This window comes from Pomacea canaliculata, linkage group LG7 (genome assembly GCF_003073045.1).
Source record: "Pomacea canaliculata isolate SZHN2017 linkage group LG7, ASM307304v1, whole genome shotgun sequence".
Classification (NCBI taxonomy): domain Eukaryota; kingdom Metazoa; phylum Mollusca; class Gastropoda; order Architaenioglossa; family Ampullariidae; genus Pomacea; species Pomacea canaliculata.
In genome coordinates this window covers 5,268,172-5,282,192 of record NC_037596.1, presented here as the reverse complement: position 1 = coordinate 5,282,192, position 14,021 = coordinate 5,268,172, and the positions used below count along the sequence as shown (strand labels likewise).

The 14,021-nt window shown below is 39.0% G+C and overlaps 1 protein-coding gene across 2 annotated transcripts; it reads right to left on the bottom strand.

Annotated features, from left to right (window-relative positions):
* Positions 1 to 3,435: 3,435 nt before the first annotated feature.
* On the bottom strand, positions 3,436 to 11,789 carry LOC112568540. 2 transcript variants are annotated; one of them, XM_025245860.1, is made up of 7 exons: positions 11,627 to 11,789; positions 11,251 to 11,349; positions 10,535 to 10,675; positions 9,918 to 10,118; positions 4,744 to 5,028; positions 4,259 to 4,576; positions 3,436 to 3,574 (listed from the first exon to the last, which is right to left on the bottom strand). In XM_025245860.1, exons 2-7 carry the CDS (start codon positions 11,330 to 11,332, stop codon positions 3,552 to 3,554), a joined length of 1,050 nt encoding a protein of 349 aa, XP_025101645.1. In that variant the 5' UTR covers positions 11,333 to 11,349; positions 11,627 to 11,789; the 3' UTR covers positions 3,436 to 3,551. The 2 variants fall into 2 exon arrangements, with proteins under 2 accessions (XP_025101645.1, XP_025101647.1); XM_025245862.1 differs by having other exon boundaries at positions 3,462 to 4,576.
* Positions 11,790 to 14,021: the final 2,232 nt, after the last annotated feature.

Here is a 14,021-nt window from a genome sequence, read left to right as displayed (position 1 = left end):
TCAAATAAAAGTTTTCTTAACTTTAAATATTTTCACTTACTATTGTTGTGCAACTGTGACGTCACACACACAAAAATAAGAGTTTCCAAGTAGGATAGAGATTGTAAGGAGGAGGGTTGGGCGTGGGGCTAGCAACCCCACCCTGTAAAACAACCCCAGCTACAGAAACCTCAAATACTGCACAATCACAATGAGAGCCTGGACGGGAAGATCCCTCTTTGGAAGGGCTTATGACGCCTGCTGGTGAAAGCCCTCGGGAAGCCAGCGCGCCGACCCATCTTCTGACGGCCAAGGCAAAAACCAGGATAGGGACCTGAAACATCAGAACCCTATACGAGACGTGGAGAAGATCAGTCCACAGCGAGGCGGAGACAGTTGGCATGACATGGTCCCAACTGGGACGCCCAGAACCGGGTCCGATGGCGGGATGTAGTTGCGGCTTTATGCTCCACTGGGAGCAACTAGCAGCAATAATAAGAAGAAAGTGGTAGGGAAACCAAATATCAAATGACTTAATGAGTGTTTTTTGCAATGATTATATTAACAAGATGATACAAAGCAGAAAAAGTGCATGAAAATGTCAAATGTTACAAAAAACAGATATGATTTGTCGTTTACTAAAGTTTATTGAAGTAGAAAATGCTTTATCATCAAATGTCACTACAAATAAGGATAAAAGGTAATTAAAAATAACAATAATTAAAAATATACAAATTAATTTGTAAAGCAACACTTTCTCATTGATACTCATTTGTATACATAAAAATGTTTCCTCATGACATGTTAAGGCAACATTCTTTACCCGATGACGAGTTGTAGAAGAAGGAAAAATAAATTTAATGCGAAAACATGTATCCATTGACAAAACCATAATTAAAATGCAGTTTACCTTAAAATTAACATTTTCCCAAAGAAAAGGTTCAAAGACCTATGACAATATAGCAAATGATAAGTATGAACCAAATTGCTGTGAAAAAGGATTGAAAAACTGCACAGTGATTTAAGCTTTAATAAATATTTCTTGAAATAAGTAAAATCCATGAAATTAAATGTAAATGGTTCCATGTTAGATTTGAGCATTCTGGTATTAACAACATTTTTTTCGAAAAACATCAAAATTTTAAGAACTTTTACTTTTGTAACCAAGAAAAGGAAACTACCAAACAGATGTTTGAAATATAATTATGTTCAAGAATTTTAGACGGTATTAGAAAAGAAAATGATAAGAACTGTAAACATATACATGATTTTGAATTTACGACAACATATTTCTTATTCAATAGAGTGAAACAGAAAGGATCTACAAGTGGAACTGCATTCGAATTTCAGTTAGAATTTCTTTAGTAAGGAAAACTCTGGAAATATTGATTTTAAAAACAATCCAAATACATGGGAACTGTAAAGATATCTATGAACTGTTGTAATGATTCCTTTCTACACAGTGTTAGCCAGCTGATTACAGGACTAGATATTGCAGAAACATGTGTCCATATTTTATTTTTGCAGTGTAATTGGATCACAATGAGATGAGGTAGGGACAGTTCTCCAGGCTTGATTTATCTTCCTGTCATGTTTTTTAATGACTCATGAAAATTCTTGTCTGCATCTAATATCAGAGTCAAAGGTTAAGGTTCATAACCAAAAGATAAAGAAACAATCCAAACAGTCCTATTTTATTACAGGCTTGTATTCATGTGCTGTGCATACACACACAAACACACAGAGTCAAATATTTTAATCCTTACCCTGAACTGTTTATAAAATAAAGGGGTGGTTCTTTAGTCCCCTCCTCCCCTCCAGACCATTGAAGTTGTAAGACCAGGCTAACTCGGTTGAAAATAGCACAGATAAAATACCCCTCACTACATGCTTAATGTGAATCCCCCATGCATCACCAAATGGCATTCCTGAAAACAGACAAAAATAAACATACATCATTAAAAACAAAAACTTGCTGTGGGCAGTATATTAATACATGTTATGAGAACTAGTATTTAAAAACAAAAGAAAGGATGGAAAGGGGAGGTCGCGAGGAAAAAAGAAAATATGGAAAAGAAATTGAGAAGGAAAGCGAACGGTGGATAACTTACAAAAATCTTTGAATGTGGAGGGTTTTTATGTACGGGAAGCTGAGAAGGAAGACAGAAAGACAGGAATATTTTCTAATCACTGCGGAATTGCTTATGTATCCATCGGTTGGATCATTGCAAGCAAATGGTGATAGCTATAATCACTATCAACAAAATAGTGTAAGATGTGCTGCATGGTGAGAATATTTACAGCTGATATCAGAGGCATAAGAAGTTAGTAATTTATAAATAAGCTCAAAGGAATGAAACACTGCAGTAATATATTCATCAATCTTATTTTAATGTCTGTCTTGCACTTACAGCACTAGCTTGACATTAGTTTTTAGTAGCAGCAACATGTACTTTATATATATATATTATATCAATAAAAACATTATCATTAGACATCATGGACAGTTTTCTTGGTAAAAACCTTTCATACAGTGAACTGTATAAAGTTGATTGCTGGCCTTACTGTGGGAAGTACTGCTGGTTCTCTCCCTGTACACAACATGCCATAAGGGGAGTCTATTTTCCTTTAACTAACGATGTGATGGACACACAAAAAAAATTATTTAAGTGGTTTTACACACCTAGACAACAAAATTGTACACACAACATTTTAGGTTAACTGACAGTTTTTACACAGCAGATTCTCGATACAGGCATGACTTTGTCCCTGGTTTTATCTTATAAGCATTTCATTCCTTCTAAATAGGGGACAAGCTTCAATATCTCCTTATTTTTCATGATTGAAAACACTTTAATTACATGTTGCCTTATTGTGGTAAATGTTTACAATTTTTCAAGCTCATAATGTGACATGTTGCTCGCAGTGCTGTAGGAAATCAGACTGTATCACCATTCACCTCAAGATCTTTGCTGTTTGTCTTAGACACACCTCTTAATGTTTTAATATTATCACAAACATTTACTGGTCTGTGCATCCCACTATCTCATATCCCGAGAAACAATTTAACTCAGATGAAATTTTGTAAAATGATTCCGGACCGTTCAGGAAGTCTGGAACAGATTCAAACTGATCACACCATTGTAAATTAGTCTAGAATTAATGTAACACACTGGGCAACACTGAATGATCGTTTTATGATTACTAAAATACTGTGTGAGAATGGGAAGAGCTGCAAGACTTCCGATGCAATGATCACGTGCCACATCATTGATAACTAATGCCAAGACATTTCCTGAACCTTGAGGTCCCAGTATCCTGGACATCAGCACTACAACAAAGACTTCAAATCATTTTGAATTGTAATATCATGGAAGTTGACCACATAATGGTATACATCCCCTCAGCACACACACACAAACTGTCCACTTACACACCCGCACATGCACACATACATACACACAAACACATTTACGCACGGACACACATCTAACTGTATTTCATCACAGTGTTCTCTCTGCCTCTGAGGTAAAGTTGCCACTTATGTTCGAGTTGTCCCCACAACCGACTTTTCAGTTCTGCCACGTGTTTAATACTGTAATCAGACATTAATAAGTATGTATTAAAATACATAAACAGGATGCATGCAATACATAAACATTTATAAAGAGCAGTTTCTTGTAAAACCTATGTGCTTTTATTTTCATAATTATCAAAAACATTATCCACTATTTTTATTCAAAATTCAGTAAAATTAATATACTTATAGCTTAAGTTTACTTACTTTTTTATGATGTTTGTTGTCGTCGATGGCATTTTTTTCAAACAAGAAAATGATATTTTAACACTTAAGTGTCAATACAAATGTGATTGCTTTTTTTCCAAGTACTCTCCGCGATTTAAAACGTTGTATGCGACAGCCGGAGTAGATAAGTGTAGCCCACTCTACTGGTATCTGTGTGTGTGTGTTTTCAATTAAACTATCCTTTCACTACATACTCTCACATACTCCACAATAGTTCGGGTGATTTCGGGTCTGGTTAGTAATTGACGATCTCTTCTCTCACCCCGTCACACCCGCACTTTTCCCAGACCTTCACTTCCTCCATTTCCATTTTGAGAAAAAAACCTTGAGATGAATGTTAAAGTCAATTAAAAAGCAAAACCGAGATCACCCGAGTTTGTAAACATGGCGTCACCGTTTTCACAACATTTTATTTTACATATACACAGTACAAACAACATCTCACGAGGATTTATTATTTGTCAAGTAACTTACCATTCAGTCCGATCCTGAAAGTGAAAGGTAGTTCACCCAAATTATTGCTGAAAACAACCATGAACTGAGCGCCGTCATCAGCATTTGTCACATTGATGACAGTGATGTTACAGATGATGGATGCAAATTTCATGCTTTCGGAAGCACAAGTGGTTTGCATTCTGTCTTTAATTGGCTCAATGGAGTTGAGTTTGAGTTTGTAGTATGTCTTGACGTTTGGTATTGGATATGCTATCATCTCAAAACTTACATGACCGTTGCTATCGTTATTGACTACAAAGGGAGAGAGTCCTTCTTCTGTTTTCTTTCTTGGAGCACCTAAAAAATGATATAAAAAAATTACAAAAAGCATGTAAAATTCTTCCATATTCTTCGCCTTCAATGAGTTAAATTAACATTATAACTTGTTATCAGAATTACTTAAAAAAAACTTGTTTCTGTTAGTAGTAGTATTAATATTATTTGTATTGTTAAACAATACTTACAAGGAACAAGTAGTCTGACCGTCTCAGAGTAGAATAGTCGTGTTGTGTCAGCAAACTCACACCTGTAGTCACCCGTGTCTTCACATCGAGTTTTATTTATCATGTATCTTAACCGTCCACTCAGCATCTCATTACTGGACCTGCTAGCGAGCAGACGGTCGCCATCAACCACACTGATGATGCGAGTTGGTGTCCACGTGTCCGACTGACACACCATCTCCACTGGGGAGTCCTCACTGGCGCTCACTGTCCTGTTGTGAACACCGTTGACCAGGAACAGATGATCTGAAGAAACAAGATCATTTAAATATTTTTAATAAAGAAATGAAAAAGGGAGCACATGGTAGAAGTATTTTTGAAACAGGAGTCGACATGTCTTTCAACGCAAAGAAACTGTTTTAAAAGACCAGGATTTGAGACAAAGCAGAGGACAAAGACTCCAGAGATAGAACTGTAGGGTTGGGGAACAGGTGAGCGACGACGGGTATGTCAACCGTGTATAGCGAAGGCAACGGTAAAATGTTGGACTGTGGGACTGACTGTCAGGGCTTTGACATATTGGGGCAAAGATTGGAACTGATTCCTTCATGGTGTTCGCATATTTAAATCGCCAAGAAGGCTGATGGGTCTTAACACACAACACTCTCTCTCTCTCTCGCTCTTTATCTACTTTAACTGTCATTGTCTTCTTGACCACGAATGTGTATGGCTGTGGGTGGGTATGTGTGAGTTGAAGGGTGGAAGTGTCAGAAAAATGATAATTATATAAGAAAGGGTAAGCGCTTTGCCCTGTGTATCGAAACTCTAGCCTATGAGGCTTTTCCGAGACCTGAAAGTTGTTACTAAACTTCCAGAGAAGAACAATGACTTATTAAGTATATAAATAATAAGATGCATTTTAACCCTTTAATAAGAAACACGAGAAAAATCAACACTGAAGACAACTCAACAACAATCTTTGATTATAATTTTCTGTCATGCATGCTATTCCGGTGTCAAGGACGCTCCTCATGCGTGCGACTTGGCGATGCTCGCTAGCATTTTAGTTTTTCAGATCCTTTTTTCACCTCATTATTCAGTTAGTTCAGTGTATCTTACGCGCAAGGGTATCTGGATCTACAATTGTCACGCGGCTCACTGTGTTTGATTGAGTTGTTTCTGACTATCTTTTTTGTGGCCTCGTGTGTACTGGCTGGTCAAGATGGATGGCGGGCGGCCATAATGCCGTTCAACCGTGATTATCTTCTTGCGCTCATCTCGTCTTCGGCTATCTCACGTGAGCGGGCACGTCCAACTTTCCTGGCTGAAATTTTACCTCGGGGACTCGGCCTCCCACCATAACAGTAAGCGGTCGGAAGAGAGGTAGGAGAGGGGGAGTTCGGCGCAGATTGAGGAAATTTGACCTTTAATTACGACAGGGTAGATCTCCCACCGCTGCCTTCTATTCTTCTCTCAAATGTTCAGTCCATACCGCAACAAAGTTGATGAGCTCGAGGCACTGGTCAGATGTGCTGTGGAAGTTTAGGGAGACGTGTCTCCTTGCTTTTACAGAGAACTGCTGCAGGGTGAGGCTGACCACAACAATGATTTATTCATCAGCGGGTTTGGTTATCCATCCGTATGGACAGATCTCCAGTATCACAAGAAATCACCGGTGGAGGCGTGTGTTTCTATGTGAAACGAGCGGGTATTGTACACCGTTTTGTGGTCAGGGAGAGACTGTGTACCACTGATCTAGAGCTTTTATCCATCTCCCTCCGTCCTTTCTACCTCCCGCAGGGAATTTCCTCAGCTGTTTCTTCACACTTGTGTACATCCATCCCGCGCGAGTGCCAAGTTTTGCCGCTCACTTGATTACAGAGGTGTCACTCAACGTTAGCAGCCATTTGCCCGGATGCTCCCCATTTTATCCTCGGTGACTTCAATCACTGCCGGTTGAGTGGGGGTACTCAGAAATTATGAGCAATATGTGTATGCTCGACCACGCGAAGCAGTTCCATGATCGATTGTGCTACGGCTCTGTGTCTGGCGCTTATAAAACTAATCTCTGTGTTTGCCAGTCTCTTGGAGCGTCGTATCATAACAGCATTTTTCTGACGCCGGCTGTATAAGGCAGTGTGTCGGAAATTTAAGCCAGTGGTGAAGACAGTAAAGTGCTGGACAGAGGAGAGCAGCTATGCCTGCAGGGGTGCTTTGACTGCACTGACTGGCGGTTTTCTACGACTCCAGCGACAATCTCAATGACCCGGCTGATGTTGTTTCCTCGTATATCACCTTCTGTGTTGACACTGTCATACCCACTAAGGACACTGTCATCTTTCCTAACAACAAACCCTGGGTGACAAAGAACTGAAATCGGGTGTTACTTAATAAAAAACGAATATTTTATACTGGTTCTGCTCAAGATAGGAAACTAGTGAATAGGGAGTTACGGATGCCATTAGGGAAGCTCGAAGGAAAAGTACAAGGGCAAAGTCGAGTTGCAGTTCAGTAGTGGTGAATCTCACGGCTGCTTGGGGGGCATTAAGACCATGTCGTCTGTTCATTGCATGGCAAGCCATCGAAACAACCTGTGCTAACTTGTGGGCTCTGCTACAGTGATGTTCCTAATGTCCTCAATTCCTTTTATGCACCGCTTTGAGAGTATGATTCTCTCACAATGTTTCCACACTCAAAACAGTCTCTTGTCTCTGAGCATGTTGGTGTCCCCCAGTCCTCTGTCACAGATCTGCTTCAGGTGTATCAATATCAACAAGGCTCCCGGTCCAGATGGTAACTCTGTGTGACATACCCTCCGCTACTGTGCGGAAAAACAGCTTAGTGGAGTCTCCAACATCTATTCCACCCCCCCCCCTTCCCCCCCTCCCCGGCTCTCTGTGGACTCTGGCCGTATTCTCGATATTTGGAAACTTTCGTACATTGTGCCTTGTCCCAAAAAACCACTAGTCCCAGCTCGACCCAATGATTTTCAGACCAGTTGCTCTTTACATCACTTATCATGAAAACGCTGGAAAAATTGTCCAGGAGTGAAGCGTTATGACTTGCTGTTGATTAATGTCTTGACCCACTTGCAGTTTGCCTATAGAGCTGGAGAGGTGTAGATGATGCTAAGGCTGCTTCCGCTGAATACTTGTACAAACATCTGGAACACCTAGAGCTCATGCCAGGCTTCTCTTTGCTGATTTCTCTTCTGCTTTTAACACTGCTGCAACCCTCACTTATTAGCAAGAGCCGAGCCTAGTCTCAGACTTCCATTTGTCCCATCAATTAACTCTGTGATCTGGACTTCTTAACCAACAGGCAGCAGAGAGTTTTCGTTAATGGTACTCTCTCCGACATTACTGTTACCTGTACAAGCTCCCCTCAAGGCTGTTGCTTGTCCCCACTATTTGTTCATAATCTATACTAATAGCTGTTAGAACACTGTGATAGAAGCTTTCTTATAAATTTGCTGGATGACACTGCCTTGTTGTCTCTCTTGTCATGAGCATGAACACGTTCACAGTGGCGCTCTTCCTGCTTTTGTACGCTGGTGTATGAACATTTTCTTGACTTGAATGTTCTCAAAGACAAAGGAAATGATCTTTGACTTTAGGCTAAACAGACCTGTGTGGTTAATAGCACTATCCATGGTGATGCCATCGAGATTGTCAACACTTATAAATATTAGGTACTATCTTTGATGATAAACTTAAAATGGGATTGTGAACACTGACATGATCTTAGGCGGAGTCAGGCAACGTCGTTGAATATAACCTGCTCGGTTGGGAAGCTTCGGTCTTTCTCTGTTCAGCCCAAGTCATTCCTCACTCGTATCTATCAGTCCTGCATGCAGAGTTTCTCATCACTTTTCTTCACTTTCTTGGTTCACAACCTCTCCCGTAGCAACAGGAGCAGCCTGTTCTCCCTGTAAGATCTGTCCAAAATCACCGGAACCAAGCAGAGGATTTAGCCATTTAAATAAACAGCAAATCCTTAGGACGGCATTCCCGTATCCTAACTATTCGCTTGGTCATTGTGTTGTGCGAGTGAGTTCTCACTCTGCGGTCTGGTCGCAGATACGCTGTACGGTTAAGTCGCACGAAACCGTTAGCGAACTCGTTCATTCCACGTGCCATTTACTTCTTCAATCCACTAGCTGTGGATGATGTGTCCGTCTGAGGGGACCTCGTGCGGGGTGCCCACTGAACCTCCTGTTGCCTGTGGTACTATATGAGTGCGGTGTGTGTGCACATGTGGTGATTGTCGCCAGATCTATTCCCTTTCATCTCTCACATCATTGTTCCTCTAGTGTGCTGGCGTAGCATCATACCTTCTAATTCCCTTGTGATGAAAAAGTGTATTGAATTGATTGAAATATTTTTCTTCATAATTTTAATGAAACAAACAAATTAAAAACGTACTATGCACGGTCCGCTGTGTGTACGGAACAAGTGGCGGCAAAGTCTGTGGAACTGTAAACCAATAACTGCCTCAATATATAAATGCAGATTCCTGAATACCAACAGTGAATAAGTTTAAACCATTTTTAAAGTCACGATACAGTGTGGAGCAATATCTGTCATTTACTAATTGCTCACAAATATCCTTTTGGAAACAGTGGCTCCAATTTAGCCGTGTGACTTCTTAAATAACGGCACTATCTGTAATTGCCTGCATCATATTAGACGGATTGCCATATTTCTAGTATGTCATTATGCATGGTATGTGGCTTGTGTGTGTGTATATATTTAACTATGATTGCACCTGTTGTTAAAAAAACTATTACTGTTTGTATAAGTTACTACTATAGGGTTCGGGACTAACATAGCTTATGTTTCTATGGTTTGCTGCTTCTCTCTGCATAGGTTATGAATTGAGGTTGATGAAAGATTTTGTGTACATTGCCAGGTACTTGTTTTTTCCTGTTTCTGTGTTATTTTATGTGGCAGTATTTTATGTTTTGTTTGTATAATAAACAAAAAAAGAACTTTGTCAAAAAAATGCAATAAAAACTGGGGAAAAAACCCACAAAACACCAACAACAAAATTGTTTCACCTGTAGCCCTTTTAGCCATAAATATTGAAAATATTTCCTCGTAAGTTACAATTATTCCGAAATGTTAAAAGCACATGCAAAGTTATGTTACAACCATACTCAGGAAGCCTCGTCACTTTAATTTTCTTAAGCTTACTTTGTTTCTCGGTAAGTCTGCAAGTTCCAGTATCGCTCTCACCCATCACCTGACAGGTGTACATCCCGACATGCTCTGCGCCAGAGTTGAGTAACCGGACTTTGGTGTGATCAGGGTGAACATCAATGTCGTACGTGTACTCGTACCCAGGGGCCACGTAACAGGTAATTTCCGGACTCCACCCGCACAATACCACTGGCTCTGGTGTAAACCACAAAACAGGTGTTTATTTACAAGCAACATGTATAGCTGCATCATGAGACTGCTCAGTTATACTCAGTTCGTGTTTTCAGCCATCAGTAAAATTACTAAAATTATTTACAAAAGCTTTTGCAGCTGCTTCGTGAAACTTTTCTTTTACGACTCAGTTCATATGTTCAGCCACCACTAAGATGACTATTTTCTGCACGACTGGCAAACCAAGCAGCTCCCCCCCCCCCCATCAGTGACTAATCACTCATCAGCAATAGGTGTGAGTGAGTTAACAATTTAGGGAGTGGAGGCGTTAGTCCGTGTTAACCCGTTTATTTAATATCTTATTATATTTTTGTAAGTTTCCTTGGTCTTTGTTGTCCACCTTTCTAGAGATGTATATTGTTATATCCTGTGATATTTACTTGGGCTTTCTTTTCCTTGGTAGAGAAACACAGTGAAGTCTTTCTGGACAGCACTAATGTTATCGTAGAAGTAGCAGGTCAGCATCATGTCCAAGGTGTCCGGCAGACGACTAATCCCACAAGTTGTTTTCCTCTCCGCTGCTTGATAAAATATTCATGAAAAGATTAAAAATAGAGAGCATTTAGACACTTGACTCAAGCACGATTAGGCGCACCATGGACACACGACATATGCTTGCCCTTAATAAACATTCACTAAGAGTGTATTAAAATATGACAGTCACTTCGATCCACTTCATACAGACTGATTGTTCTCAACAGCTTTTCTCCTTAAGTTAAAGAGATTTGTCCGACCTTGGATAACTATTTCTGTCTGTAAAATAATATACGTATTTCATTGTTCTAGGCGTTATAGAAAATATTTATGCTGATCTACGTTTTTCATTCCTGAAAGTACTTACAGTAGCTTTTGGCTTTGCGAATTTTTTTCCAGCTGATAGCATTTCTTTTAGAATGCTAGACACTTCATTTGTCTGATTATGACTTACTTCAAAGAAGCTTGTAATGGTTTTGGCAGCGGCATTTGCCTCACATTAACACACCACACAGAATGAAGTTTGGTTATTAATGTCATTATATCATAAGCTATCATAGCCATAAGCAGCAGTAAAACAATAACAACAGTTTAATCAGACTCATGATTATCATATACATACCCTGTGCCAAACTCTTGTATCCCGACAAAATTCTCATAACAAACGTCAGAAGTAAAAGTTGCAAAAGCTCGATGACTGTCATTCTCTAAAGCGACTAACCTGGAACAAATGATAGAAAACCTGGCAAAAATAAACATGCCAACTATGAACTCTAATTACTCTGCTCAAATAAGTTTAGTCTTGATCTACGATTTCCTATCGATTTGTGCCATATTTTCTCGTAGCTGCTTGCAGTTAAGAAGTATATTTTTTTACCTGCAATAAAGCAAAATTCAGTGTTAATACATGTATTAATGTTTTCACTGGCGTTCATAAATATGTCCGTTTGGTTTGAAGTCATTTGATCCACAATAACATCCTTGATTTCTCTACTCACCACCACTCTGTGTGTATCCACTTACTGCTTTGTTCAATATCACTCAATCTTCCGCTTTCCACATGCTGCTTTTTCTTGTTAAAAGGAGAAACCTCGAACAAACTGAGTATATATGTATAACAACTAGTTACTTTTTTTCCACATCATTTCTCCCAGTCACAAATATTTTGTGCACAGCTGTTAGGAACTCTTCCACAATTAATTTCGCTTTCTAACCGGACATATCCCGAGACTTCCTAGCTTCGCTCAAATGGGACACAGAAATGTGATATTCTTGTAGCAATGTCGAGTAGCAGTGGAAGATGCGAGCAGTCTGATAGTTTCTCATTCTTCAACTCTAAGTCTCTGCCTCGTTAATGTGAAACTTGTTCCACAAAATTAAAATTGAGCATGGCAGTCGACTAGATGCAAGTTTCTTGTTTTAGTTTCCATTAATTGTGACTTGACAGCCCAGTACTAATTCCTTGATAATTGATTACACCTTTTAATTAAATGATATCTCTTTATGGTAAACGTTTATAATTTTGCGAGCTCATAATGCGACTCACGTGCATGGTTCACTACTTATGTGTACATGTATGTACGTGTTTCGTCTGCTCAACTCTACATCAGTGGTTCTTAACCTTGTTTGAGGTACCGAACCCACAAGTTTCATATGTACATTCACCTAACCCTACTTTAGTGTTATCACGAATTGCCGGTGTGTCTTGACCTCCGTGGCGGAGGCTCCGCGGAACCCCTAAGGTTCGATCGAACCCCGGTTAAGAACCACTGCTCTACATCACGTATCAAACATACAGAAGAAGAAATGAAAACAGGAAAGAAAAAACAATTATGAAGATATAAGGAGTCAGGAAAGAAATAAAATATCTTGTGAAAATAGAAACCAGTGTCTACTGTACTCATACAGTACGTGCAGACCACACTACGTGCACACGCACACACACACACAATATCGTATTAGAGTAGTGATGGACACCCACTGGCTTACATCCAATGCAGACAACTGTAGTATAAGACTGTGCTAATAGAGAGGGACATGTGCAGACAACTGTGTTCATAGCCTGTCTGTTCGGCAGAGTAACGTCCCTTGTAAGAGAGGGCCGAGTTAAATGTAGAATTTATACGAGATCCACGGGCATGGGTAATTCAATTCAATTCAATTCAATTTAACTTTATTATCTCACTAGGAGAAATTACAAGACGTGATAAAACAACTGGCTTATAATAAAACTTATAATAAAAACTTAATAACAACTTAATTCCACTCAAACTATCATCTACACAAAACACTACAGTCCATGTAAATACCCAACTAAATAAAAACAAACACCAAAACTATATTCCCAAAACCACAACACCAACACCTCACACTCACAAATCCTTCCAACACTTATTCAGTAAGACAACAGACATGTGTATAAAACTATTCCGAGAACGGGCCAGTGGAAGCTCTGGGAACAATAAAACGTCTCTTGGACGGAAGAAGTTTAATACTGAGCTAAAACATGTGTACTATCTTTCACAATCGCTCTCCGCTTTCCGTACTAACTCGCCTCTCATACAACTCACACACAGACACCCTGCTTCTCCCCAATCACCTTCCCACTCACACTCACAACTCTATCTAACACATTCCTATTACTAGCTCTCAATCCTCCATACCAACATAAAAATCCAAATGTCAACACAGACTCAAGAAAACATCTATAAAAAGCACTTAAAACCTTTTTGTTGACATCCAGGGAACGGAATTTTTGTAAACAGTACAATCTAGATTGACATTTCTTATGAATAACCTCAGTATTGGTGTTAAAAGTAATATATATATATATGTGTGTGTTTGTAAATTAAAGTTTTGCACATTTCTTTCATCAATCCCAAGATTAGAACCTTTGGAATAAATGGCCTGCTTTTGTATATTTAGATGCACCTGTTTATATCATGCTATTTAACACGTAGTGTTTGAACTACTTAAAGAGAAAAAATTGCACCACTTTGAATTTTAGTTTTGCTGTTCTATGACAAAAGGGTAATGATAATCATTAAATGGTCTAGCCTATATCCAAGTTCAATCTAGTAAGCATTTTGAATTAATTTGCACAATTCTTTTGCTGTCTTGCAATTCCTAGAAAGAAAATTCGAATTACAAAGCATAATTGATAACAAAATAAAAAATAAGGTCCGCATTAACAGAAGAGAACACTTGGGAAAAAACTAAAAAAACACCCTGTTTGCTACTAATGCATTCGTTTTTAATATGTGCAACTGCAAATTCACACATAAAAATGCAAAGGAAAGATTGTTTTCTGAAAAAATATAGAATTTTTCAATTTACAGTAATATATAAAAATAAATCACACAGCGGATAATATAGGGTAATATACAAATGCGA